Source organism: Colobus angolensis, unplaced genomic scaffold (genome assembly GCF_000951035.1).
Source record: "Colobus angolensis palliatus isolate OR3802 unplaced genomic scaffold, Cang.pa_1.0 Scaffold103, whole genome shotgun sequence".
NCBI classification, from domain to species: domain Eukaryota; kingdom Metazoa; phylum Chordata; class Mammalia; order Primates; family Cercopithecidae; genus Colobus; species Colobus angolensis.
Genome location: NW_012111253.1, coordinates 2,896,889 through 2,923,542, shown reverse-complemented (window position 1 = coordinate 2,923,542; position 26,654 = coordinate 2,896,889). Strand labels below are relative to the sequence as shown.

The following is a 26,654-nucleotide window of genomic DNA, read 5'->3' as shown; positions in this document are numbered from 1 at the left end:
AGATTAATGCCAGTATTACAACATTTTAGAGAGAATGTGCATACAGCTTAGAAGAAATGCAAATTAACCAATTATTGAATCCCCGCCACTATGTATGACATCAATTGCTCTTGAAAGAATTATTTATCTAAAAAAATAAAAATAAAAAATCTTGTGTATCTAGTTAAGGGAAATACTAAAAAAGAACAAGCATTTATTGAACATACACTATGTGCTAGGCACTGGGCTAGCTGCTTGATATGCAATTTTTATTTAGTCCTTATAACAGCACTATGGCATAAATATAGTTATTGATTCAGAGAGGTTAGCTAACTTGTCTAAGATCACACAGTTAGTTATAGAGGAACTCAGATTCATGTTCAGATATATCCGACACTTAGTCCCATGATTATAACCTCCCTACCCAGAGACACCTAAGAGAGCATGGGGCACTAATTGAAGGTCCACAATTTGGAATGTAGCCAGCCTGGGACAGTGAGAGTAAGGGGACACATTTTCTGAAAGTGTCATTTCGTATTTATCTCCTCTTTTGTTTCTGCTACTCGTATTTATCTCCTCTTTTGTTTCTGCTACTTGTAGATACCCCGTGGTGCTCCCCCATCAAGGTGAAGTATGGGGATGTGTACTGCAGGGCCCCTCAAGGAGGTTACTACAAAACAGCCCTGGGAACCAGGTGTGACATTCGCTGCCAGAAGGGCTACGAGCTGCATGGCTCTTCGCTACTGATCTGCCAGTCAAACAAACGATGGTCTGACAAGGTCATCTGCAAACGTAAGTAGGCCAGCTCTGTGTTGGGTCCTCAGGGATGACCAGAGCCAACGTTCTTTTGCTCCAAGACTGAGGATTTTCACCGAACATTGATGAGGAAAATTCTCTTTATGAGCAGGGGGACAACAGGGGGGTTCTAAAGATATGGTGGAAGTGAGATGGCTCCTCTCAGAGAGGATGATATGATCAGCTGTTTGAGAAAAGGGGGGAGAAGATCATTGTTCAGAAAATGAGTTACATTTGTTCAGTTAGTGCTGGATCCTGAAGAGGTGCTGGGGATTTAGAAACAAATAAGACACACATGGGTCCTGCCATGAAGAGGCTCTAGCAAGGCAGAGGTGTCAACTGAGAGATAAGTACAAGAAGGAGCCAGGCGCGGTGACTCAAGCCTGTAATTCCAGCACTTTGGGAGGCCGAGACGGGCGGATCACGAGGTCAGGAGATCGAAACCATCCTGGCTAACGTGGTGAAACCCTGTCTCTACTAAAAAATACAAAAAACTAGCCAGGCGAGGTGGCGGGCGCCTGTAGTCCCAGCTACTCGGGAGGCTGAGGCAGGAGAATGGTGTGAACCCGGGAGGCGGAGCTTGCAGTCAGCTGAGATCCGGTCACTGCACTCCAGCCTGGGCGACAGAGCGAGACTCTGTCTCAAAAAAAAAAGAAAAAAAAAAAGTACAAGAAGGGTACTAAGTCAGTAGCAGATTAAAGAAGTGCTCTCCCGGCCGGGCGTGGTGACTCATGCCTGTAATCCCAGCACTTTGGGAGGCTGAGGCGGGTGGGTTGCCTGAGTTCAGGAGTTCAAGACCAGCCTGAGCAACACGGTGAAACTCTGTCTCTACTAAAATACATAAAATTAGCCGGGTGTAGCGGCATGGGCCTATAATCCCAGCTACTCAGGAGGCTGAGAAAGGAGAATTGCTAGAACCCGGGAGGCGGAGGTTGTAGTGAGCCGAGATGGCGCCACTGCACTCCAACCTGGGTGACAGAGGGAGACTCCGTCTCTTAAAAAAAAAAAAAAAGAAGTGTTCTTCCAAGGAGTAGGGCTTAGGGAGGCAGGAAAGAGTCACAGAAGAAGTGATGCTTATTTATGAAAGTGAGTGTGCCTCAGGGGAGAAGATTAGAGGAGCAGCGTTTCAGGGGCTGGCTTTTAGCTTCATGACAAGTCATACCTCATTTGGAAAACTGCAAGCGGTACAGCATTGTTGAAGCACACTTTAGATGTCTTTGGTATTCAAAACAGCCACCACTTTTTGAGCACTTATGGTTTGCCAAGAATTTCACATACATTCGATTTTTACAGTAACACTATCAATATGGGTGCCATTATGTTAATTTCATTATCGGGGAAACCGAGGTTTCAAGGCTGCAGCCATGTCATCAAGACTATGCAAACTCTGCAACTGGGTGACTGTAGTGGACAACCTGCTCTACCCAGATCTCCTCAATGCCTTTTCCTAGTTGTGTGTATCCAGTACCCAGCTTCTGAGTACTTTGCTCTTAAAGACTTGCAACTTCAACCTATTCAAAAGACTGCTCCTTCAGACGACTGCTCCCGCTCTCTCTCTGTCTCTCTCTTTCACTCTCGTTCTCTTTTCACAAGAGAGAGCATCTCCTGCGAGCAGCCTGTAGCTGCCCAATGACTGACTGGTAAAGAATTCTGAAAGCCCAGCTTCCTTGCCTGGGGGCAGGGCAGAATGAGCTGTCATTCACACTCCAGAGCTTCCCTGTGGGATCAGGCTGCTGCTGACTTTGCCTGAGATCTCATGTTGCCTGGCTTTCTCCCCTTCCCTGTTCTGCTTTCCTCACCCCCTCACTAGTCTCCCTGGGAGCACTTTCTTACTAAACCTCATGCACATAAATCTGTATCTCAGAATCAGCTTCTGGGAAGCTCAACCTAAGATAGTGGCTTAGCTGGGTTGCCAACCCAAGCCAGTGTGATATGAAACTTTGTTCTGTGTGACATAAAACCATCTGTTATTTCTTAAATTCATTTTATTTATTTATTTATTTATTTAGACAGAGTTTTGTTCTTGTTGCCCAGGCTGGAGTTCTATGGCGCAATCTCGGCATGCCGCAACCTCCGCCTCCTGGGTTCAAGCCATCCTCCTGCCTCAGCCTCCCGGGTAGCTGGGATTACAGGCACACACCACCATGCCTGGCTAATTTTGTACTTTTAGTAGAGATGGGGTTTCTCCATGTTGGTCAGGCTGGTCTCGAACTCCCGAACTCAGGTGATTCACCTGCCTCGTCCTCCCAAAGTGCTGGGATTACAGGAGTGAGCCACTGCGCCCAGCCTTGTTATATTTAAATTAACTTTTCATCCCATGCTTTCAGTTTCTAGACTCTGAAACGAAACTCTATAGACAAAAGCTAAGAAATGCTGAATATCTGATTTTTCTCATTTTCAGAAAAGCGATGTCCTACCCTTGCCATGCCAGCAAATGGAGGGTTTAAGTGTGTAGATGGTGCCTACTTTAACTCCCGCTGTGAGTATTACTGTTCACCAGGATACACGTTGAAAGGGGAACGGACCGTTACATGTATGGACAACAAGGCCTGGAGCGGTCGGCCAGCCTCCTGTGTGGGTAAGAAAATGCCACAGCCCTCAAGAGGCACTTGCTTTGGGAGGAGCAGGGGGTGTTCGTATCGTGGATTGTAAAGGGAGCATCACTATTCCTCCTGTAAGGCCTAAGCATGCAACTTTGCTTTCAGTAGCATCACTGGTTCTCTGGCTCAGCCCTAGATCTAACCTCAGTGTTTATCCTGGAGCTGACTTCATAGCGGATGGTTTCCATCTGACTTTTGTCTTTTTCTTGGTTTGCTATTGAGGCAACTACAGGCTGGCAGAGATGTGGCGTACACCTGCCGATTTTAGTTCAGGGGCCTGAGCAAAGTTATTGACACTATAGGGACAGCCCAGTAGAGAACATCTATGTGTCTTTCAGCCCCAGTGTACTCCCTTTGTCATTGACTCTGGTGGTCAGTAAGCACTCAATTTGTTCAGCTGGAAGGGATTTGGATATTTTGCCTCTGGGTGTGTTGGGCAGTGAGTGGTTCCCATGGTGTGGTCCTGGGAGCAGAAGCAGCAGTAGCATCCCCTGGGAACTGTTTAGAAATGCAAATTTTCACCAACCCGCCCCTACCACCTGCTGAGTCAGAAACTTTAGGGGTCAGATCCAGCACTTTGTTTCTTAATGAGCATTCCAGGGATGGTGAAGCACTCAAAGAGCCAGTGACCTAAGGCACTGCTTCTCAAACTTTACTGCGCAGCGAAGTCCTCCAGGGACCTTGGGAAAAATGCAGATTTAAATTCAGCAGGTCTGGGGTAGGGCCTAGGATTCGGCTAAACGATGCTTTAGGGCAAAGTTTCTGAACCTCAGCATGATGGACATTTGGGGCCAAATAATTCTTCGTTGTGGAGCCCTGTTTTTTTGTTTGCAGGATGTTTAGCAGAATCCTTGGATTTTATTCAGTAACTGCCAGTAACACTGCCCACAGGGGGCACCTCACAGATGTTGCTTTCAGTGTCCTCCCTGTGATTTGGTATGTGCATAGCTCTTCAAAACAAACCAAAAAGAAAATTGAATCTACTCCCTCATATTGGAAGGGGCAGAGGTGATGGTGGGAGGAGAGAAGCTCTAAAATCTTTCTGTTAAGCAAGCTTTGGCAGAGTACTCTAGGGATCATACTGTTGAAATTTCCAGATTGTGTGCAACAATGGAAAGAAAATGCTGATTGTTCTAAAAAAGCAACAGCATGTCTTAAGCTGGACCAGATGGGCCTGGAACCTTCCCAGAGGGAGAGAGAATGAACCCCGAATTCAGGAGATTCATATTACAGTTTGTCAGGACAAGGTTCAGGCATATTTGGGAGAAGGAGGATTATACATGCAATTAGGTAGGAGTGACAAAAAGGGGTAGAGCGATCCACAAGAGAGCCTAGAGCTCCCAGGAAAGCAGAGAGAAATGGGCAAAGCAAGCAGGCAGTTCTTTCTTTGATTTTCATGACAAACAAGCTGAGATTTGTCCCCAGTGGATTTTATTCTAGGGGTATCATTTATGTTTTTGGCTTTAATATATTAAAATAGTTTAATAAATTTGTTTTTGTGTTGGCAGGGGTAGGGGGTCCTTGAGTGTAACTCAGAACTTCAACCTATTTTAGGAGCTGACACATAGTGGCTAAGTAGTTCCCAGATTTCCACACAGCCTTCAACAGTCTTGGCCAGAGCTATGCTGAGTGGTGAGAAAGTTGTCCCAGTTCTCTTCTAGCCTGCGAGGGAAGAGAGAAGACTGGGCTTACTTTTGACTCTGCGGTGGTCAGTTCTGTGGTCTGGCTAATTTGAAGGTGCCACAAGTTAAAATTAATTCTCTTACACAGACCATACTCTGGCAGTGGGCTGAAATTCATGGTTATTTCGGAAACAGATATAGATAAAAATAAGTCAATGTAGGAGGAAAAAAAATACTGCAAATTGCAGGAGGGTAAACTCTTTGAAGAGCCACAACATCCATTGATCTGGAAGAAAATAAACCTTAGAATGTAACCACTATTGTTTTGGGGGGATATTTTTCTTTCTTTCCATTTTTAGTTATTTTTGGTTATGTTGGCATTTAGATAGAACAATGGATACTTGGAATCACAAGTCCTCATGTAGCGACCATATTTTGAGTAGACACATGATCTCTCCTTTAGACCGACACTTCTTCCTAGGCCAAAACAGGAAGAAAACAAATTAAAGATACTTTAAAAACCATGGACAATGAAAAACCAGCAAAGGTCTTTTGACATGCAGAGAGTATCCATTTAAAATTGCTTTAACAAAAGACAATGTACAAACTTTCCTTTTTGCCCCGCTGAACGGATTGTAATAAAGTAACCAGACAACACATTTAAGTTCTAATTCTCTATCAAGGAAAACATATTTTTAAATAAATATATATGCTCCCTTATTTTTTTGTTTTCTACACAGTAGAATAGGTGGAGATTTATTAACACAAATGAAATTCTGGAATAAAAAATTTCAGAGATGTAATATATGGAAATTGATGGCATACGTGTCTCGTGTCCCAGCTGTCTCAGAGCTGGTTTACCCAATGACCCATAGGAATGGGATCATTGCATTATTGCTCGGCTGCATTGCGTTGTTCAGTTGATGCAAACATCAGTAGGGCTAAGAATAAATGTTTCCATGCATTGTTGCAAATGATGTTAAATTGTGCTAAATTCTTCCTGGGTTGACAAGTACACATTCTTTTGCAAACTTTCAGAGGCTAGTTTCAGTGTCAAAGCAACTTGATTGATTGAGATATGGATTCACTTTTTCCCTTACATGATTTGTTAGTACGAACAGAACAGGTCAACTTTTAGTGGCCCTCTCTAATATAAATGTATCACCAATGAATTTTTATTTGGGCTTCTTTCTTGTGAAGACGTTGACTTTTAGAGATGAGGTCTCATTATTTTGCCCAGGCTAGCCTCTTGCTATGTCGTCCAGGCTGGTCTTGAACTCCCGGGCTCAAGTGATCCTCCCACATCAGCCTCCTGAGTAACTGGGGCTACAGGCATGAGCCACCACACCCGGCTATGATCATGACTTTTAAATGTGGATTTCATTGCCTCCCTTCTTGCCTCTTTTGTCTGTTTTGGAAAGTTCTCTGGATTTTTGTATGGTGCCAAACAGAGGAAACCACTTCCCAGAGCCATCCACAGAGATTACACTCTGGCTGGGGGAAGCAAACAACTGGGTGACTTTTCAATGGCCAGATTTGTTCTGCATTTGGCAGTCACTCGCTTCCTATGTCCCCTTGAAAAGAACTCTTCCTTTCTCTGTCACCAAACTCAAACTATTTTATATTTGCATCAGTGATCTGTTGCTGCACAACAGACCACCCAAAACTTAGTGGTTCCAAACAACTATGTTATTGCTCAAAGATTCTATGGGTTGGAAAGTTGGGCAGAGCTTTGTGGGGACAGCTTAGCTCTGCTGTGTGTGGTAATGGCTGAGGTGACCAAGTGGAGCTGGAGGAGTCAAGATGGCTTCACTCACAGGTCTGGTACCTCAGTTGGGAAAAGTTGTACTGACTGGGGTCTGGCTGACTCTCTTTCTCTCTCTCTCTCTCTCTCTCTCTCTCATTTATAATTTCTCATCCTGACTACATGGCCTCTCCAGTCAATTGGACTTCTTTAGATGGCAGCTGACTTTTAACATAGTGAAAGCAGAAGGCACCAGATTCTTTGAGGGCCTGGGTCTGGAACTGGCACAGGGTCGCTTCCCTTGCATTTTATTGTTATCTGTTGGCCAAGACATTGTCCTTTTGAACCTCTTCATTCTTTCCACTGCCTACCTGGTTAGATGTGTCAAGGATTTCCGAGTAAATAGTTCAGCTTCAGCTGGGTGCTGGTGGCTCACACCTGTCATCCCAGCACTTTGGGAGGCTAAGGTAGGCAGATTGCTTGAGCCCAGGAGTTCAAGACTAGCCTAGGCAACATAGCAAAACCTTGTCTCTACAAAAATAAGTGAATTAAAAAATAATAATAATAATAATAATAAAAATTAGCCAGGCATGGTGGTGCATGCCTGTAATCCCAGCTACTTGGGAGGCTGAAACGGAAGGATCACATGAGTCTGTGGGAGGTCAAGGCTGCAGTGAGTTGATATTGTGCCACTGCACTCCAGTCTGGGTGACAGAGTGAGACCCTGTCTCAAAAAAAAAAAAAATCCAGCTTCTTAGATAAATAGTAGTTGATAACAATGCAATATATTTGTTTCTCATATTTTATATGCACAGAGAAAACTAGAGCACAGAGAAGGGAGACAGTTTGTCAGATGTCTTCCATGAATAAGGCAGAGCACAGAGGCCAGAATTTTCACTGAAGGTTTCAAGATTTTTATAAATTGCAGGCATCCTAATTCAACAGGGAATAGTAATTATGTTTCTATAGTAACTTTGTTCCTTTCATTCATGGAAAGGTATAACTTATAAAATGCTATCAGGGCCAAATCTGGGTAATAACAGACTTAGGTCTCTGGGGCATCAGCTGAAGGGCAGACCAGCTGGTCTCATCAGCTGAGAGAGAAGGCAGCTGCTTGAGAATGTGTCAGGATCAAGTCCTGTGGAGGCTCTTTGAGGGTTCATGGGGAAGCTATGACAGGCCATCACAAAACCGTATGTGTGCAAAGGTTGGCGGAAAACACTAGGTCAGCAGCAGGCAGACACACAAAAGGGTTTGGTTTTTTAAAATAACTTCAAAATATGTAATGGCATTTAAAAATCCCAGACCACAAAGAAATTCCAAAAGAGAGGAAATGCTTCTTCCCAATCTGTAAATAGGGACGCTAATAACACTGCTTAGTCTAATGGATGGTTGTGCAAATTCAGTAAACTAATATAGGGAAGATACTTAGCATGGGGTGGGCATGTAGGAAGGATTCCTCCAACATTAGTTATTATTTGTGATGATTTATTTCTTCTTGTTTCTTCTTTGGAAGAACACTGTTTCTGAAAAGCTTGGCCAGTTCTGCTGATCATTATTAGCTAGAGATAAGCTGGCTTTGGGAAACTCTGAGATTCTTCACCCAGATAACCTATCTTGGAGCCTGTGTGCTTACACTGTTAGTACATCTAGATACAGAAAACAAACAACAGTGTATCACCCAGACATTTAGTTTACCTGACAGAGACTAAGTTGCTTTTCACTCTGACCATGCTGCTCCAAGAAAATATGGTAACACAATGTAATTTTACAGTGAAATCTATATGCTAATAAATATACTTTCTATAATGTAATTGCCAGCTATATTTGACCAGTAGGGGGCAGTCATTATATACTTGTCTTTCTGTGAAATGTTCATCTGAATTATAAGTTTGTCTTCTCTCACTTATCATAGTAAAAAATTAAATTATTTTTCAAAAAACTTAGCAACTGAGAAGAGACATCTTGAATGCATTTAAGGCATCTTCCATTTCATCATAGTATTTGTATACTTTATTTTATCAATTCTGAGAAGCATATTTTTTCTACCTTTTAATATCCCCGAAATATGGATGCATTTCACAATTAGGAGTGACTTAGATTCAACAAAATATGGTGGTTATTCAATTTAGGATTGGTGCATTAAGGCTGTTAAGTTCACACCCCACTGAAGCATGACATAGAATGAAAATGAATTTGGATAGCTGAAGGCAAAATTGTTTAATAAGTTATTCATAACTTCTTACCCTAAATAAAATGAGAAATTATTAGACAAGACACAGGAGAAAGTATATAAAGAATTTTACTTGGTGCATTTAGTCTCTCAAAGACATCTGTCATTCAGAATCAAAAGGACATTTAATTTTCATTAAGGCCGTAATAGCACTTAATACTTATCAGTTGATATGTAAAGTAACGTGAAGCTGAATGTCCTTAATTTGCTATGCCCTCTTTGAATACATTCTCTACCTGTTCAGAAACATTAAGTGAATTTGCAGAAATTTGAACTTCCTCCTGTGATTTCACTTCAGCTATAAGATGAAATACAACCCAGTGTAGAGTTGACATCTCATTTACTTTGAGCCCTCATTAACCACCCATCCTTGTTGTGACTATCGAGGCAGAATTCCTATTACCACGTAGAGAAACTACTTGAAGAAATTTGGGAGGCTTTTGGAGGTCCAGAGCCACAGTAAAACTGCTGTCCCAGAACACAAAACCATAAGTGTAGTTCAGTAGCAGTTCAAGGGGAGAATGGACCCAGACAGACCATTGCCTATTTTAAGATATTAAGCAATATGTTGATAATAGATAGCAGAAAGAGAGAGAAAACTTGTTCTGGTGGCGAGTGCCCTGACTTAGTTTATAATTCACAGTGCCATTATCTACATGTGTGGTCTTAAATAAATCACTGAATTTCTTTGAGCCTCAGTTTGCACATCTGTAAAATGAGAAAATTGGGCGGCTCCTCTGTACCTCCATAGCATTCACTTTTACCTTGCCTGGGGCATTGCCATTTTCTACCTCATGTTATATTTCATGTGTGGTAATGTAATCCCCCCAATACATGGCAAATTCCCTGAAATGTCAGGAGCACGTGATTCTCTTGCCTTTGTGCACCCCCAACCCCAGCAGTTGGAATGAAGCCTTGGATGAGATTGGTACTCATGAAAAATTTATTGCCTTGAATTGAATCTGAACCAGATGATAGCTAGAGTGCCTTTCTCTAATATTCCATGATGCTGTCCTCAAAGCAGGAAGTACTCACTAAAACCAAATGACTTCTAGTTTCAGCTGAGTAACTGCCATGTGGCCATCAGTAGGCAGAGTTCGGAAGCATGGGGAGGAAAGGTTGTAACTAATGAATTACCCACAGGACACCTCGCAAGGCCAGTTGATTGCAGGTTTAGTCCTGCACATGTGAATATTTAAACAATCTTCAAAACTTAGCAGGAGAGTAAAAGCATTATGAAGGGAGAAAAGGGGAATATATAAGGTGAACGAACTCTTTGAAAATGGAGAATACCTAGAAGCTTTGGTATTTTAAACTTTGGGTGTTGAACCCTAGTTTGACTAGATATTTCTTGATGATGATGAGAATGTTTTGGCTATATTTTCAGATATGGAACCTCCTAGAATCAAGTGCCCAAGTGTGAAAGAACGCATTGCAGAACCCAACAAACTGACAGTCCGGGTGTCCTGGGAGACACCTGAAGGAAGAGACACAGCAGATGGCATTCTTACTGAGTAAGTGAAACGTGGCAGATAAAATGATGTTGTCTCTTTTATGTGAGATGTTTGCTACCCAGAGTAGGGGAGTGTATATATGCTGGTCTGTTTATGCTTTCAGATGTGGTCCCCATGGTCACTACCTAATATACTATATATGTCACCTATGTAGTTGTTGATTGCCTGTCTCTATTATAATATGTTCACTGCTATGTCCTTAATGCCCAGAACTGTGTCTAGCACGTAGTTAGCACTCAGTAAATCCTTACTGAAGGAAAAAAGATAAATAAGGGGTGGTGAATGATGCGATGATTATGCATTGCATGCCTGTATCAAAGCATCTTGGCTGAGTGTGGTGGCTCATGCCTGTAATCCCAGCACTTTGTGAGGACGAGGCAGGTGGATCACCTTAGGTCAGGAGTTTGAGACCAGCCTGGCCAACATGGTGAAACCCTGTCTCTACTAAAAATACAAAAAGTAGGCAGGTGTGGTGACACCTGTAATCCCAGCTACTCGGGAGGCTGAGGCAGGAGAACCGCTTGAACCCGTGAAGCTGAGGTTACAGTGAGCCAAGATTGTGCCACCGTGCTGCAGCCTGGGTGACAGAGTGAGATGCCATCTCAAAAAAATTTTTAAAAATCTCGTGTACCCTATAAATACATATACCTACTACATACTCACAAAAATTAAAAATAAACAAAATTTAAAAGAAGGGGTGGTGAGAAGGGAAGAGGAACAGAAGGGGAAAGAGGAAGCCAGTTGGTGAATTTAGGGATAGAGTAACCCGCATTGCCTGCCCAGGCAGACCATACTCATGCCCCCAGGCCATTACCTGCACTGGGAAGCCATCTGTGTCTCCCAGGTGGTGCCAGAGGCTGCCGCTCTTGTGCTCTGTGAGTACAGTTTAGTGCAGAACTTTTTCACCCCTTGTTTTTTGGCTGTATTTATCTCTTTCAAAGCTTTTTAATTTATTTTTAAAACTCCTGACCATATCAGACGCTTACAGATGCTTATTTAAAAAAAGGGAAGGTGTCGGCCGAGCGCAGTGGCTCACGCCTGTAATCCCAAAACTTTGGGAGGCCAAGGCAGGCGAATCACGAGGTCAGGAGATCGAGACCGTCCTGGCTAACATGGTGAAACCCCGTCTCTACTAAAAATACAAAAAATCAGCCGGGCGAGGTGGCGGTCGCCTGTAGTCCCAGCTACTCGGGAGGCTGAGGCAGGAGAATGGCGTGAATCTGGGAGGCAGAGGTTGCAGTGAGCCGAGATCGTGCCACTGCACTGCACTCCAGCCTGGGCGACAGAGTGAGACTCCGTCTCAAAAAAAAAAAAAAAAAAAGAAAAAAAAAGGGAAGGTATCTTCTGCTTTCTTCCCCACCTCTACCCCATTCTCCTGGACCAATTTCATTCATAGTTTGACATATATCTGAGTTGCTTTTTGTTGGTATGTTTGTTTTACCAACCACAATGAGAGGCACTGTTAAGAAGCTTTTAAAAATGGGTGGATCCCTTTGTGAGGGTTAGCTATGTGTTGTTCTAACCTAGCATTTGGACCTGTATCCCTGCAACTGTTTGGTTGACCTTCATATTCCCTGGAGACCACCACTTCATGTTAGCATGTTCATATCTGTGCCTTAAAGTTTACAGGCATATTAGAGCTTCCCACCGAGTTTTCATCTGTAGATAAAAGGATACCTCTAATTTATCTCCTGGTGATCCATAAAGCAAGAAAAGACTTTCTAGAATCCTATCAACCCAGGCGTGCATGACAAAACATTTTGACACAATGATTAGGCAATAACAGTACATTTTCTAGTGAGAGGAGGCAGAACATTTTGTTCCTACATTCCAATAATCTTCCCCCAGTGCCTCATCTAGCTTAAGTAATACTACTCGTTATGTTCTCCCATTGTAACTCCTCAAAGATAAAGTTTGACCATTACAAAAGTATTCACTATCACATACACATCCCATGAATCCCTTTGGAGAAAATGTAGGCGATCAGAATTGAAAAGTAAGTTGACATAATCAGGGATTGGGTTTTATTTACCTTTGACTCTTCAGGGTCTAGCACAATGCCTGTCCCAGCCCCTACCACATAGTAGGTTTTTAGATTTTTGCAACTCTGACTGCTGTTGAAACCCTGTGTAATAAACACAAAACATCAAGCCATCAGATGACTCTATTTGTCTACAAGCTTTGTGAGAATATTCACTTTGTTGTTTTTGTGGGTAACTTGTGTAATATGGTTAGGAGTGTTACATTTTATTTGATTTTTTAATTTTTTGAGACAGAGTCTCACTCACTCTGTCGCTCAGGCTGGAGCGCAGTGGCACGATCTCGGCTCACGGCAACCTCCACCCCCCAGGTTCAAGCGATTCTCCTGCCTCAGCCTCCTGAGTAGCTGGGATTACAGGTGTGTACCACCACACCCTGCTAATTTTTGTATTTTTAGTAGAGATGGGTTTTTGCCATGTTGGTTGGCCAGGCTGGTCTTGCACTCCTGACCTCAGGTGATCTGCCCGCCTCGGCCTCCCAAAGTGCTGGGATTACATTTATGAGCCACCGCACCTGGCAGGATTGTTACATTTTAAAACAGCATCTCAGTACTCTCCTGTCCCTTTGTTCAACAGCCGTCTGCTTCCAGGGTTCTACAGCCCAGAGGCCAGAAAGGTTTAGAGCAGGATGCGATGGGAATGCACTCCAACAGGATGCGGAGTTCAGAGAAGGCTGTCTTGTTCCCTTTACAGCTCTCACTTGGGCTCCTTGCTGTCCTGGCATTTCTCCTATGACCCCTTCCACCATTTCCTATCCAAGCCACTGCTCTATAGCTCCCTTGTGAGGGAGAAGGTTCTAGTGTCAAGCTCTGAGATAAGTGCTTCTTGTGAGTTCCCTTATTTACTCCTTCTGCTGTTTGCATGCCACCGGTGAAACAAAGTCTCAGAGAGGTTACGTCTACTTATATTTGAAGTATCACTCCTCTCAGGTTTATCTGAATTTAAGTTGTGCTTTCTAAAGACCTTAAAGCATCTAAAGCCAACAGCAGCATGTCTCAAAATTTTCCCACGACCCCTCTCTCATACCTGGTAAACAGCCACCTCACCCACCTACATGTAAGGCTTTCCTCAATGGTGACAATGATAATACCACATGTTCATTATTGGCACATATTCTCATCATTCCTTGAACTGTAGGGAGATGGGGAATTTGTATGTATACTGAAAAACAGAACATGGATTTTGATCATGCTATACTTATTGGTGTTCTCATTAGGCAGCCAAGAAAAAAGATGAAGTCACCCTAGCTGTGTGACCTTGGGCAAATTCTTTAGCCTTTTTGTGCCTCAGTTTCCTCATCTGTGAAATAGAGATAATACTACCTACCTAATAGGGTTGTTGGATTAAATGAGGAGGATTAAATAAATATATGCAAAATGCCTAGAACCATGCCTAACATGTAAGATTTATGTAAGTGCAAAGAACACTTTTAGTCATTATTATTGTTATTAGGATAACCAAGGAATCACAGAGAACTTGCCTTTAGGTCTCCACAGTCCCAGATAGAAAGAACAGAGAAAGTTCTAGTACACCCTGTAGGCCCAAATTGCCAGTGACTGCTTGGACTATATTCTCTAATGATTTTCCTCACAGAAAATTCCCTTGTCTTCCCAACAGTGAGGCAATTCAGGTCCCACCTGGAGCAAGAGTGAGATTGAAGGAAGAGACTTGGGCCCTATATTTTTCATCCTCCCTCCCCTCTCTACCCACTTCCATACCATTCTACCCTACAGCCGGAAAAAAGTCTAAGCTTCCCAGTAGTTTGGGTCTTCCATTTTCTGGTCACAAACTGCTCTTCTAAAACAGACTAAAGCTTAGGAGATTCTATTCTTCAAGAAATTTTTGTTCTACTTAAACTAGTCTAATTGTTGCCCCTCAGTCTCTCCATGTCCTGTAAAGAGTGGGGGGTCATCGCTTGCTTGTCAGATCCATAATGTCATCTTTCCTGTTTCTGATTTTTCTTTTTTCTCTCTAAGTGTCATTCTAAAAGGCCTCCCCCCAGGCTCCAACTTTCCAGAAGGAGACCACAAGATCCAGTACACAGTCTATGACAGAGCTGAGAATAAGGGCACTTGCAAATTTCGAGTTAAAGTAAGAGGTAAGAATACTGCTTATTGTCCACCCCCCCCTCCCTTTAGAAGAGCAAAGGGAAGCAGGTCCTCAAGCCAGAACTCTCTCAAGTGCCTACTGTGGTGGGAGACTTGCCAGCTTTAGATTAGCCTCTAATGAGGCTTGGGGAAGTGCCCTATCTTAATGCCTGAATTTCATGATACACATATGGATGGGCGTCAGTGTTGCCAGATTATTTAAGGAGTTCCCAGGACTAGTCTTACAGGAGCCCATAGCTGACTGTCCCGGAAGAATATTATTCAATAATTTTTCCATCCCTGAGCTTAGGTGACCAGCTAAAGCCTGTGAGTCCATCTACAACTAGGGTGAATAGGAGCCCCCTAATTTGGGCCACCAAGAGAACATGTTCTTAGTGTTCTAGAACCATTGGTATGAAAGAAAATGTTTTTAAGGATTATTTTATGCCTGATGGTTTGGGCAACTAATTGCTAACCATCTTTACTCCTTACTCTTCTGGACTTCACTTCCTCATCTATAACACTAGGAGCTAAACCAGTTGATATCAGTGGTCTCATTGGTATGGATGGGTGACCATTGCAAGGCTCACCCACTGACCAAATAGTCATCCCTCCTCCCTCACTCATTTCACAGGCTGATGTAGAAGCCTGATTGCAAAACTGATGCCTCTGCATCCTCACCTTTTCTGCTTACTCTGTGGATGGGAGCTCAGCACTGAGACCCCTCTGGACTTGTGTCCCTACAGTCAAACGCTGTGGCAAACTCAATGCCCCAGAGAATGGTTACATGAAGTGCTCCAGCGATGGGGATAATTATGGAGCCACCTGTGAGTTCTCCTGCATCGGCGGCTATGAGCTCCAGGGTAGCCCTGCCCGAGTATGTCAATCCAACCTGGCTTGGTCTGGCACGGAGCCCACCTGTGCAGGTATGTATGCAGCCCCTCCAGCCTGCAGCAGAACCTGTAAACCCCTTGGTTCTTGATTCCAGTGCAAGAGAGGTTTCCCTTCATAGACTTTGAGAAGTTCATGGCCATCCCTCTTTATCTGAGTGGATGAGCATAGTCCCTAGATCCCTGCTGCAGCTCATCTCATCTGCTATCCGTCTTGCTTCTGCCTATCCTCTAATTTCCCTTTCATGTCCTCTAAGGAAGAAGCTCAAGGTAGGAACCTAGGGCCAGCCTTTGGTGACATTATGAATCAGCAAAATTTGCTGTAGTTTCCTTTGTTCTAGAAATGTAAGGATCTTGTTTATAAAGCCAGTACACTGTCATGTAGAGATAATATCATACCTGCTTTGCATCACTGGCATGAAAGTCACACAGACCTTGGGCATTTGGAAGCTTTCCTCCTATGTAAAATGAAGAAAATAATACCTCATCTACCTCTTGAGTTGTTGTAAAGATAAATTAGGTCATCTGTGGAACAGTGGAATAGAGCAGTGCCTGGTACAGGTAAAGCCTTATACCAGCTCTTATTCCTGATGAACAAAAATTGGGCTGGGTAATGAGTCTGAAACTTGGGCTAGCCAGAAAATTATGGATGTATCTCTTGTTTATAGACTTCTCTTTTTCTCATTTCCTGGTACCCTTTCATCTTTATCCCTTTCTTTTAATTGAAGCCCCCATTTAGAGTTAAGTGACAGAGAGACATATATACCATCAGCTAAATGCCTGAGATTCTTCAATTTCATGTGTTAAAAGTAGAAAGAACACACCTATTATAGACTCCCTATCTAAGGACTTCATGCCCACCATGTTGGCATTAAGGCCTGAGGTGTGGTGTCTAACAGGCTGCTAGACCTATGTGGTCCAACATGGTAGCCACTAGCTATATGTGGCTACTAAGCACTTGAAATGAGGCTATTCTGAATTGAGATATGCTATAAGTGTAAAATATATACCAATTTCAAAATCTTAGTGTGAAAAAGAATGTAAAGTATCTTAATTTTTTATATTGATTACATGTTGAAATGAAATATTTTGGATATATTGGGTTAAATAAAACATAAAATCATTTCTACCTATCTCTTTATACTTTTTCTTTTTGTTTGTTTGTTTGAGCTGGAGTGTCACTCTGTCGCCCAGGCTAGAGTGCAGTGGTGCGATCTTGGCTCACTGCAACCTCCACCTCCTGGGTTCAAGTGATTCTCCTGCCCCGGCCTCCTGAGTAGCAGCTGGGACTACAGGTGCGTGCCACCACGCCTGGCTAATTTTTTGTATTTTTAGTAAAGGTGGGGTTTCACCGTGTTAGCCAGGATGTTCTTGATCTCCTGACCTCATGATCTGCCCACCTCGGCCTCCCAAAGTGCTGAGATTACAGGTGTGAGCCACTGCGCCCAGTCTCTTTACATTTTTTTAATGAGGCAACTAGAAAATTTAAGATTAAACATAGTGGCTTACATTGTATTTCTCTTGACCAGAGCTATCCTAGACTCTGAGCCCCTGGGGCAGGGAAGAGGGCAGGAAAGAGGACAGGAACTGTGTATCACTCAGTGTGACATCCTAGTACCTAGCGTAGAGCTTGGCACATGGCAGGCACTCAGTATATAATGGCTGAATGAATTAATGTGTGAATGAACAAATACTTCAGTGCAAACCTAAAATGTGAAATATGAAAACCAAGATTATAAATCATGCATGGCGTCTACTAGTTTTTCTCATATTATTTCTTCTTTGGAGCTAAGCCTTTTGTTTGCCTATCTATATAACATCCTTCATTGACCTTGAACAGCTAGAATTAGTTGTCATTTATTTGCTTAAAGGGAAGACCTATTATAAAACTGCCTTGTCCCATGTCCTCTATGCCTGTGTTGCTTGCTCTGTGGCCTTTGTGCCCCACATTGCTTTGTCCCTTCTGCACCAAGGAGGTAGACTTCAGAGATTCTGAGCCATTCCAAAGCCAGCCTGGCCATTGCCCATTCTCTTACCCTTCTGCCTCTCTGCACCCCTTTCCCCAGCAGATACTATGGTGCTTGGCCCATATGCCTTTCACATTCGCATCTATGTTCAAAAGGCTACTTACTGCAATTAACTGGGTCTCTCTGTCTGAGAGCGTTTCTTCCCTGGCTATGAAAGCACTGTCAGCCCATGCACAGAGCCAGCCTGAAGTGATGGAGAGCTAGTGCCCTAGAAGCAGCCCTCAACAATGATGGAGCAATTGTATAAATACTCCAGTTCCCTCCAGTGGGTTAATTCTGGAGGTATGTTGTATATCATCTCCTAGGGTTCCCCAGTGGGAGTGAGTTCCAAATGCCCACAGCAACAACTTGCTTGATAACCAACTGGTATTGTTTTCTTTCCTTCACTGTCTCACTTCCTGACATAAGCAGAATAATGGTCCACCAAAGATGTCCACATCCTAATCCCCAGAACCTGAGAATATGTTACCTTACATGAAAAAAGGGACTTTACAGATGTAATTAAGTTAAGGATTTTGAGATGGGAAGAGTATCCTGGAATACCCAGTGGGCCCAATATAATCACAAGCCTTCTTATATAAAGGAGGCAGAACTGCTGTCAGAGTCATAGAAAGAGATGATGGAAAGAGAGATCAGAGAGAAGAGAGATTTGAAGATATTACAGTGCTGTCTTTGAAGATGGAGGAAGGGACTACTAGCCAAGGAAGGAAGGTGGGCTCTCGATGCTGAAAAAGACAAGAAATCAGATTCTCCCCTAGAACCTCCATGGGAGCATAGCCCTGCCAACACCTTCATTTTAGCTCCGTGAGGCTAGGATCTTTTCGATCCTGACCTGCAGTATCTAAAATAAGTTTGTATTATGTTCAGTCACTAGGTTTATGGTGATTTGTTACAGCAGTAAGAGGAAATGAATATACTTCCTCACTCCTCCACAAGTGCTTCTTGGGACCGCCTCCCAAATAAACTACTTACACTTGAATCCTTATCTTAGGGTTTACTTCTTACACAAATGGTCCTGTGTGTCATCATAGGCTCTGTTGAGCCAGAACAAGTAGAAGGTTTCTGACTCATGTGGCCATTTCTGATTACAGCCATGAACGTCAATGTGGGCGTCAGAACGGCAGCTGCACTTCTGGATCAGTTTTATGAGAAAAGGAGACTCCTCATTGTGTCCACACCCACAGCCCGAAACCTCCTTTACCGGCTCCAGCTGGGAATGCTGCAGGTGAGTCCTTGAGGCAGGGCCAAGGTGGCAGGGAGACCTTTAACAGGAAGGGCCCTGCCATTTCACTAAAAGCAAAGACCAGATTCAGTGCCTAATCCACTTACAGTGAGTTTCAGGAACTGGCACTTTAGAGCTACCACCATTCATTTCTGGTTCTGGGCCGTAACCTGATTAACATTGACTCCTTAGAGTTAACCCAATCGTTTTCCAACTAATGAGGTTTGCCTGTCTTCACCAATAAGTCTAATTGACATACTGTCCAGGCCTAGCCACAGAACAATTGTCTTTGCTGAGCCTGTCCAGGATATGACTGGCTGAAAGCAATCAATTAGCTGCCTGCCCAAAAGGCTAGCCCAAGAGATGAAAGGAATCCAGGAGCCCTCGGTCCCCACATTTTTCCCCAGGGAATTTCTTTGACTCTCAGAGGGTGACAGCCCTTTTTTTTAGCACAGTGGTTCTCAACATGTGATCCATGGACTGGACCAGCAGCATCAGCATCACCTGGGAGCTTGATAGACATGCCAATTCTCAGGGCCCCTCCCAGACCTACTGTGTCAGAATCTACACTTTTAACAAAATCTCCAGGTGATTCCTAAGCACTCTAAAGTTTGATGGGCACTTTTCTGGGAAATATGTCCTTCTCAACTATGTAAATTTTGTAGCTACTAAATGAGCAACCAGCATCTTGGGTGTGTGGGGAAGGATGACTAGAAACTATAAGGATCAAACTAGAAGTTGCTTGCTTTTGTCCTGAAGCTGGTTTGCAATAGAGTGGCCGACTTCACTGAATACTAAAGAGGCAGGATGTATGCTGTGCCATGGATACAGTGCTGCACATTTTTTTTTTTGAGAATATTTTATTCATTTGTTACAGTGGATAGAACTAAGTGCTTAAAACAGTCTTGATTTAATCAAGGGCTACAATTTACTTCTCATGTCAGCATTAATAAAATGTATAATAAGAAGTCTCTTTTCACTCTTCCCACGTACTTGAAGAATTGCCTGTGAACTCTGAAGAGCCATATAAGATTTTTGTGAGCTCCCTTAATAGTAACCAAATTCATTGCATCTTTACCCCCGGTCCCCACCAGCTTACCTCCCCTTGTATTTCCTTGTCCAAGCCAGGGGCCTGCTCTTCAGAAAAGACAAGCTTATACTTCTCTCTTTTGTGGGAAATTGGCATTGCAGGCTATATTCCATGATCATACATTTCCTCATCTGTTCTTATTCCATAGGAAAATGAATTAAGCCAAACAACTTGCTTTTCCTCTGTGTCAGCAAACTATGGTGACCCCTGGCTAGTTTCGGTAAATTAACTTTTATTGGACACAGTCACACTAATTCATTTGTGCATGATCTATAACTACTTTTGCACTACAATGATGGACTGAAGTGATTAGGACAGAGGCCATCCAACCTTGCCAAGCCTGAAATACTCTCTGGCCCTTGACAGAGAAAGATTGCCGTCATTGCTGTAGTCTGTCCCATCCCTTCAGACACTTGCTAACTTAACAACTGGTTGGATAAGATATTTAATATCAAGATGTTTTGGTGTGACCTCCTCTTCCAAATATACTTACATTTGCATTTTAACCAGAGCCTTCAAAGAAAGGTTTGGTTGACTTAGGCATTTCAGTGAGAGTAATACAAAAGCCTATTTCTAACTTTTTAAGCTTTTCAACCAGTTCTGTAACCTTATGCAGGGACATTTCAGTGGAATTTTGGTAAAACGTATTTGATGTTTTCATCTTTCAAGACCTCAAAATCTCTTTTCCCATTTAGCCAAATTCATCTTATTTGTCTTACATTACTTTTTTTGTATTTTTTATTTTTATTGCCATTGCCATTCCTGATGAGCCCTGCTGACACGTGGTTGACTGGGCCACATTCCCAAGGTTCTTGGCAAGAGCCAGCTTAGAGGCTTGGAACCTTTTATCCTCTTTTCCCCTGGGATTGGGTGTGGAGGGCATAGGGCAGGGGAGTGTGGAGAGTGGAAACAGGGCAGAGAAGTGGACTCTGGAAATAGAGTAGTCTTCTCTCCTTGCAAAGAAAAAGTTAGAATCCTCTGGGGTGGTCTTGGACACTCTTTAGGAAATTTGACTCACTCAAGGTCTCACCCTGTCTGGAAATACATAGACTGCCCTTTTGCTTAGATTTTCAAAATCCCACTGTCAAGCCATATCGGAAGGATTCCTCTAGGAAAGGTATTTAGGTTTTATAGCCACTAGCTTAACCCCAATTTCTCATCTGTTTTCAGTACAGTTCAGAGTGAGCAAATAAACTTCCAGAGACAGGCCAGTGCTACTTCTGTCGGTTTCTAGTTTGATAAGGATGTCTTTTTTAGCCACGCTCATACCTCCCCTGTTGGGTTTTCTTTTTCCCAGCAAGCACAGTGTGGCCTTGATCTTCGACACATCACCGTGGTGGAGCTGGTGGGTGTGTTCCCGACTCTCATTGGCAGGATAGGAGCAAAGATTATGCCTCCAGCCCTAGCGCTGCAGCTCAGGTAGGGGAAATTTCTGTTCTTAAATCTTATCCCCTATGAATGCACTTTTAACTGATTAGGTTCCCTGGTTTCTTTCTATTCAGGATGGAGTTCAGGCAGCCTTCAATGTTTAATTGCTTTTATTCTGGGAGTGTTATAACCATGCTAATCAGCATGTTGCTGTTTGTTCAAATAAATTGTGCAATGGGTAATTACCAGTGTTTTCTGTTTTTTTTTTTTTTTTTTTGAGACGGAGTCTCGCTCTGTCGCCCAGGCTGGAGTGCAGTGGCCGGATCTCAGCTCACTGCAAGCTCCGCCTCCCGGGTTCACGCCATTCTCCTGCCTCAGCCTCCCAAGTAGCTGGGACTACAGGCGCCTGCCACCTCGCCCGGCTAGTTTTTTTGTATTTTTTAAGTAGAGATGGGGTTTCACCATGTTAGCCAGGATGGTCTCGATCTCCTGACCTTGTGATCCGCCCGTCTCGGCCTCCCAAAGTGCTGGGATTACAGGCTTGAGCCACCGCGCCCGGCCCAGTGTTTTCTTTCTTACCCCCTCCAACCAACCGTTTTTGCTTTGTGCACATGTGTGTGTGTGTGAGTGTGTGTGTGTGTGTGTGTGGTTGGTGGAGGAAGGATGGCTAGGAGAGGAGGACCTGAAAAAAAGAATTAAGCAATCATTGGTCTCCCTAGAAGAGCACGCATCCAATTAGTCTTTCCAGGCTTGGTCTCTTTTTTCTCCATTCTTCCAGAACACTTGTTCATACCTCTATTTTAACAATTATATTTTACTTTCATAACCCTTACAAAGTTGGAGCTGTGGATTTTAGTCTCTGAATAATGATGTATTAAAGAAGCAGAATTCAACAACCAAAAGATAGTTTCAGAATAGCCCAAATTTCTACTTGCATCTCTTGACCACTGTGAAATGGATAATTAGACTAAAGCAAAACTCCTTAAAATCTTCCTTTCTCACCCAGCCTTTTCAAAACCCATTCAGAAAATTCTGCAACAAGTTTTAATAAAGCATTGACATAGGATATGAGCAAGTAGTACTAAATAAGCAACAGCTTCATAAAACCTACTTTGAGAATATTCACCATAAATATTTAGATATCAACACAACTCTGTCTTAAGTTTTGTACAGTTCAACTTGAAATAAGAGGATTCATGAGTTCTCTTTAGTCGGCTGATGAATGGAGAAGGCTGGGTACACTCATATGCTTTTGTTTTTGTTATATTTTACTGCATTTGCATGTAGCACCTCCCCATACCGACTTCAGTAGCACATCAGTAGCAGAGCTTTCAAATGTTTGCTACTCGGTACCTAGCACAGTACCTGGCACCATGTTGGCACTAAGTGGAGTAAATGACTCAAAATTTCATTGAAACAGCCTTACTATTTCCAGAGTTGATAACAGCTTTTAAAAGTATATTGTATATTTACAGTTAGTGTATAAATACTTCAAGTTGAACTGTACAAAACTTAAGACAGAGAGTTGTGTTGATATCTAAATATTTATGGTGAATATTTTCAAAGTAGGTTTTATGAAGCTGTTGCTTATTTAGTACTACTTGCTCATATCCTGTGTCAATGATTTTTTAAAACTTGTTGCAGAATTTTCTGAATGGGTTTTGGATTGAATGTGTCTGTATGTGTGTCATCTTCATAAAATCTTGATGTGTTTTTAAACTGTTGAATCTACTTGAAGAACAGAAAAATGCGATTAAAAAATACTTGCCATTCAGATTGTGTATGTTGGGGCTACCATAGACTTCTATAGGCAGAAGATGATTTTAAATACATTATATGGTGGTTCTCAAACTTTTAGCCTCCATCAGAATCTCCTGGAGGGCCTGTTAAAATACGTATTGCTGGAGTCTACACTGTAGGCTGTAAACTGTGTTTCTGATTCAGTAGGTCTCTGGTTATACCCAATAATATGCATTTCTAATGAGCTCCCAAGAGATCACATGGTGAGGACCACTGGCCTAGTTTTTTTACCAAAGGCTTTACAGTTTTGAAATAGAACTTTTGCCCAGCAGCCTTCAAGGAAAGGGCCAATCTCTATTTTGCAGCTGGATGATAGTCCAGGTAAATGTCATGCAGAAATGATCACTCAGGTGCATTACCTAATGGATTCTGTGTCAGGCCGGCATGCCTGTGTTATCAGACATATCAGTGAGAAACAAAGAGCTTGGAAGAACTTTTTCCCTTTGAATTGGAAAGGTTTTTTTAGACACCTTGGAGTCTAGTGCAGAGGAAAAAAGATGGTTTAGGCAAAGAATGGGAAGCGAAAGAGGAGAAGGAAAAGCATAATGCCTGCATAATCTAAAAATTCTTTTGTCTGGCTATAAGACTGTTTTCAAATAGCACTGAGGCCATGATAAAACCCTTGAAGGGAGTCAACAGAAAGAAGAGACTGGGTCCCTGGGGTGACAGGGTCACCACCTGCCTTCTTTCTTGCCCTCATTTCTTTTTTATCTGGAGGTATGATCTGATTCATGCTTTCCAGAGGAATTTTCCAGCAATCTCAAGGAAGACAGGGACCAAGAAAGCCATAATTTCTATACCCACATTATTCTTTGAGTCTACAGTGTTCCCTGGAAGATTTTCCAGGAAGAACTCCTTCCAATCTGACGACAGACACGTATGTAGCTCAGACATACTGTCGGCATCACACCTCATCCCCGATTTTGTGTGGTGTTTGATCATTCATCCCCAAGATTTCTGTGGTCTTTCGGCCCTAGTGGGATGCATTCCTGTGGCTGCTGCTAGCCTGCTGATCCAACCACTCAGCTCTTCCCATGACAGTTTTCCCCCTTTACATTCTGTGTCAATCAAGGCACAAGACTTACACAGGAATGTGTGTGGTAGCAGATGGTGGCACCGTGGTGGTGGTGTGGGGGTGGGGGGTTCCCATCCTAGTCTCACAAGCACTATAAAAAAAAATGAATGCTCCAATTTCTTATTGGTCACCCTTTCCCACAGGCATCAGCCACCATATTCCCTATTCCTCTGTTTCCTGAGAGCTCCCTGTGCCAGAACTCCTCCATGCTCCCTAAAAGTAAACTCAATACCCTTCCTCTTAAAGATGCAGAGCATTTTATCTCTTCATTCACACCTTACTTTGCAGCCTGCATTCGCGTGTTCGGAACTCATTAATGCACTTTGTAGTCATCTACTTCCGAGCTCCCCTCTCAGCACTGCAGGAAACCTGGCAGAGGCATTGTCATGTCCTCTTTTTTTCATTTCTAGTCACTGGGAGTGAATTTGCGATTTAGCTCCCCACTGGGATAAAATACAAATTATTCCCTTCTTCCTTGAAACTCCCTCTTAAAAGGCGGAAAAATGTAGTTTGTGTTTTATGTAATGATTTTTTAACCTTGATCTGTTTGTATGAGGAAAACATATTTCACTTTAAATCCAGATGGCAGTGTATATTGTGCCTCATACACAATCTCAAAATATCTAAACTGAAAAAAAAAAAATCTGGAGAAGAGAGTGAGTGGGCTCATTTGTTCATTGGGCTCAACTTATCTGTTTGTTTGCTTTCTCTAGCTATTCTCATCTAAATATGTTTGTGTTGATATGAAAATCATATTTTTTAGTTTAAATTCTAGCGTGGTAGAGCAGAAAGAACACCAGACACTTGAAACCACTTCATATTCTCTTTTGGAATTATTTGGGGTACAAATTGTGATTAACCAAGTCAGAATACATGGGGTGTAGACCAAGCTCAATCCCTTATAACTCTGCAGTCCTGAGCTGGCCACTGAATAGGCCAGAACTATCATGCTGGGAAATTATGTCAATCAGCTTTACCTAGCCCAGAGTTTTTCAGCCTTGGCACTATTGCTGTATGGGGATAGATAATTCTTTGTTTGGCAGGGAGAGTTGGCTGTGCATTGCGGGATGTTTAGCAGCATTCCTGGCCTCTACCCACTAAATGCCAGTCACATCTTCACTCTCCACTGTGACAACCAAAAACATCTCCCGACATGGCCAAATTTCCCCTGGGAGTGGGGAGCAAAATCACCCCTGTTCATGATCACTGACTTAGTCCTAGTGTGTATGTGCTCATGCAACACTAGTCAGCAAATGTGGGCTTGGGGTTGATTCCAAACTCGGGTTGATTCCAATTGAATGAAAAAAAAATCTGTTAGCCTTGTATGCACCTTGTACCAGATGTTGGTATATGGCACCATTGTAGGCCGGAAGTCTTCCTGACTATAATCTAAAACTAAAGCAGTGCTTTTCAAACTCTCATGTACATACCAGTCATCTGGGGATCTTGATAATAATGCAGATACTAATTCAGTAGGTTTGGGGTGGGGCATGAGAGTCTCCATTTCTAGCAAGTTCTCATGTGATGCTGCTGGTCCAAGGGTCACAGTTTGAGTAGACAGGGTCTAAAGGACGATTCAGTCCTTCATGGTATCAAAGCTTTCTCTGCACACGGTCACAGTAGGGCTCTGGTTGACCCACCAGGACCCTTGGGAGTCACGGTTTGACTTAGTCTCCTCTTTTCTTTGTCTGCCGCAGGCTCTTGCTGCGAATCCCACTCTACTCCTTCAGTATGGTGCTAGTGGATAAGCATGGCATGGACAAAGAGCGCTATGTCTCCCTGGTGATGCCTGTGGCTCTGTTCAACCTGATTGACACTTTTCCCTTGAGAAAAGAAGAGATGGTCCTACAAGCCGAAATGGGCCAGACCTGTAACACCTGACATGATGGTTCCTCTCTTGGCAGGTCCTCTTCATTGTCTACATAGTGACATGCACATGGGAAAGCCTTAAAAATATCCTTGATGTACAGATTTTTATTTGTAATTTTTAAAGTCTATTTTATTATGAGCTTTCTTTGCACTTAAAAATTAGCATGCTGCTTTTTGTACTTGGAAGTGTTTCAAAAAACTTATATGGCTGTATTTACTCTTTCTAACTTTCTTTACTCCATCATGGCCGGTTGATTTTGTAGAGCAATTAGAACCCATAACCATACATGGGCTATCAACATGTTATTCAATGTGATACCTAACTCTTTTCAATTTTGTTTTTTAAATAAGACTTTTATTAATAAAATGTTTTGGAGCAAATTTAGTAGAACTCACTCTGTTTATCAAGCACCAGCCATACTTGTTCAGTGTGGTCAGTGGTTTCAGGGTTGTGATTCTTAGTGGTGTTTTAAGAATGGAAAAAATTTAATTAGTCTTTTAAGGAGCTCTGCTGAGCTGGGAGAGAGCTGAGCTGTTGGGTGTTCAAGTAGCCAATTAAAGCCACAAGCTGAAAATGAAAGAGTTAAGCCTTCAGTCACAGTGATGGAACAAGCAAGAGTCTAAAACCAGAGGAGGCATCAACTTCACTGTTCCACTTTCCCCTGTGGGACAGCACACTGGTCAAGATTCAAGTGGAGCA

At 42.8% G+C, this 26,654-nt stretch overlaps 1 protein-coding gene across 4 annotated transcripts in view; it reads left to right on the top strand.

Moving 5' to 3' along the window:
* The window catches only part of SRPX (sushi-repeat containing protein, X-linked), a 73,165-nt gene extending 46,826 nt beyond the window's left edge, over positions 1 to 26,339 (top strand). For 2 of the 4 annotated variants that reach the window (XM_011942034.1, XM_011942042.1), the window contains 8 exons: positions 580 to 771; positions 3,176 to 3,352; positions 10,361 to 10,487; positions 14,503 to 14,624; positions 15,360 to 15,539; positions 18,622 to 18,755; positions 21,140 to 21,261; positions 25,783 to 26,335. In XM_011942034.1, coding sequence (XP_011797424.1) covers positions 580 to 771; positions 3,176 to 3,352; positions 10,361 to 10,487; positions 14,503 to 14,624; positions 15,360 to 15,539; positions 18,622 to 18,755; positions 21,140 to 21,261; positions 25,783 to 25,966 — 1,238 coding nt within the window. In that variant the 3' untranslated portion in view covers positions 25,967 to 26,335. Of the gene's footprint in view, positions 1 to 579; positions 772 to 3,175; positions 3,353 to 10,360; positions 10,488 to 14,502; positions 14,625 to 15,359; positions 15,540 to 18,621; positions 18,756 to 21,139; positions 21,262 to 25,782 lie in introns of all 4 variants that reach the window. The other 2 variants (XM_011942057.1, XM_011942050.1) reach the window with 2 other exon arrangements.
* The last annotated feature ends 315 nt before the right edge of the window (positions 26,340 to 26,654 follow it).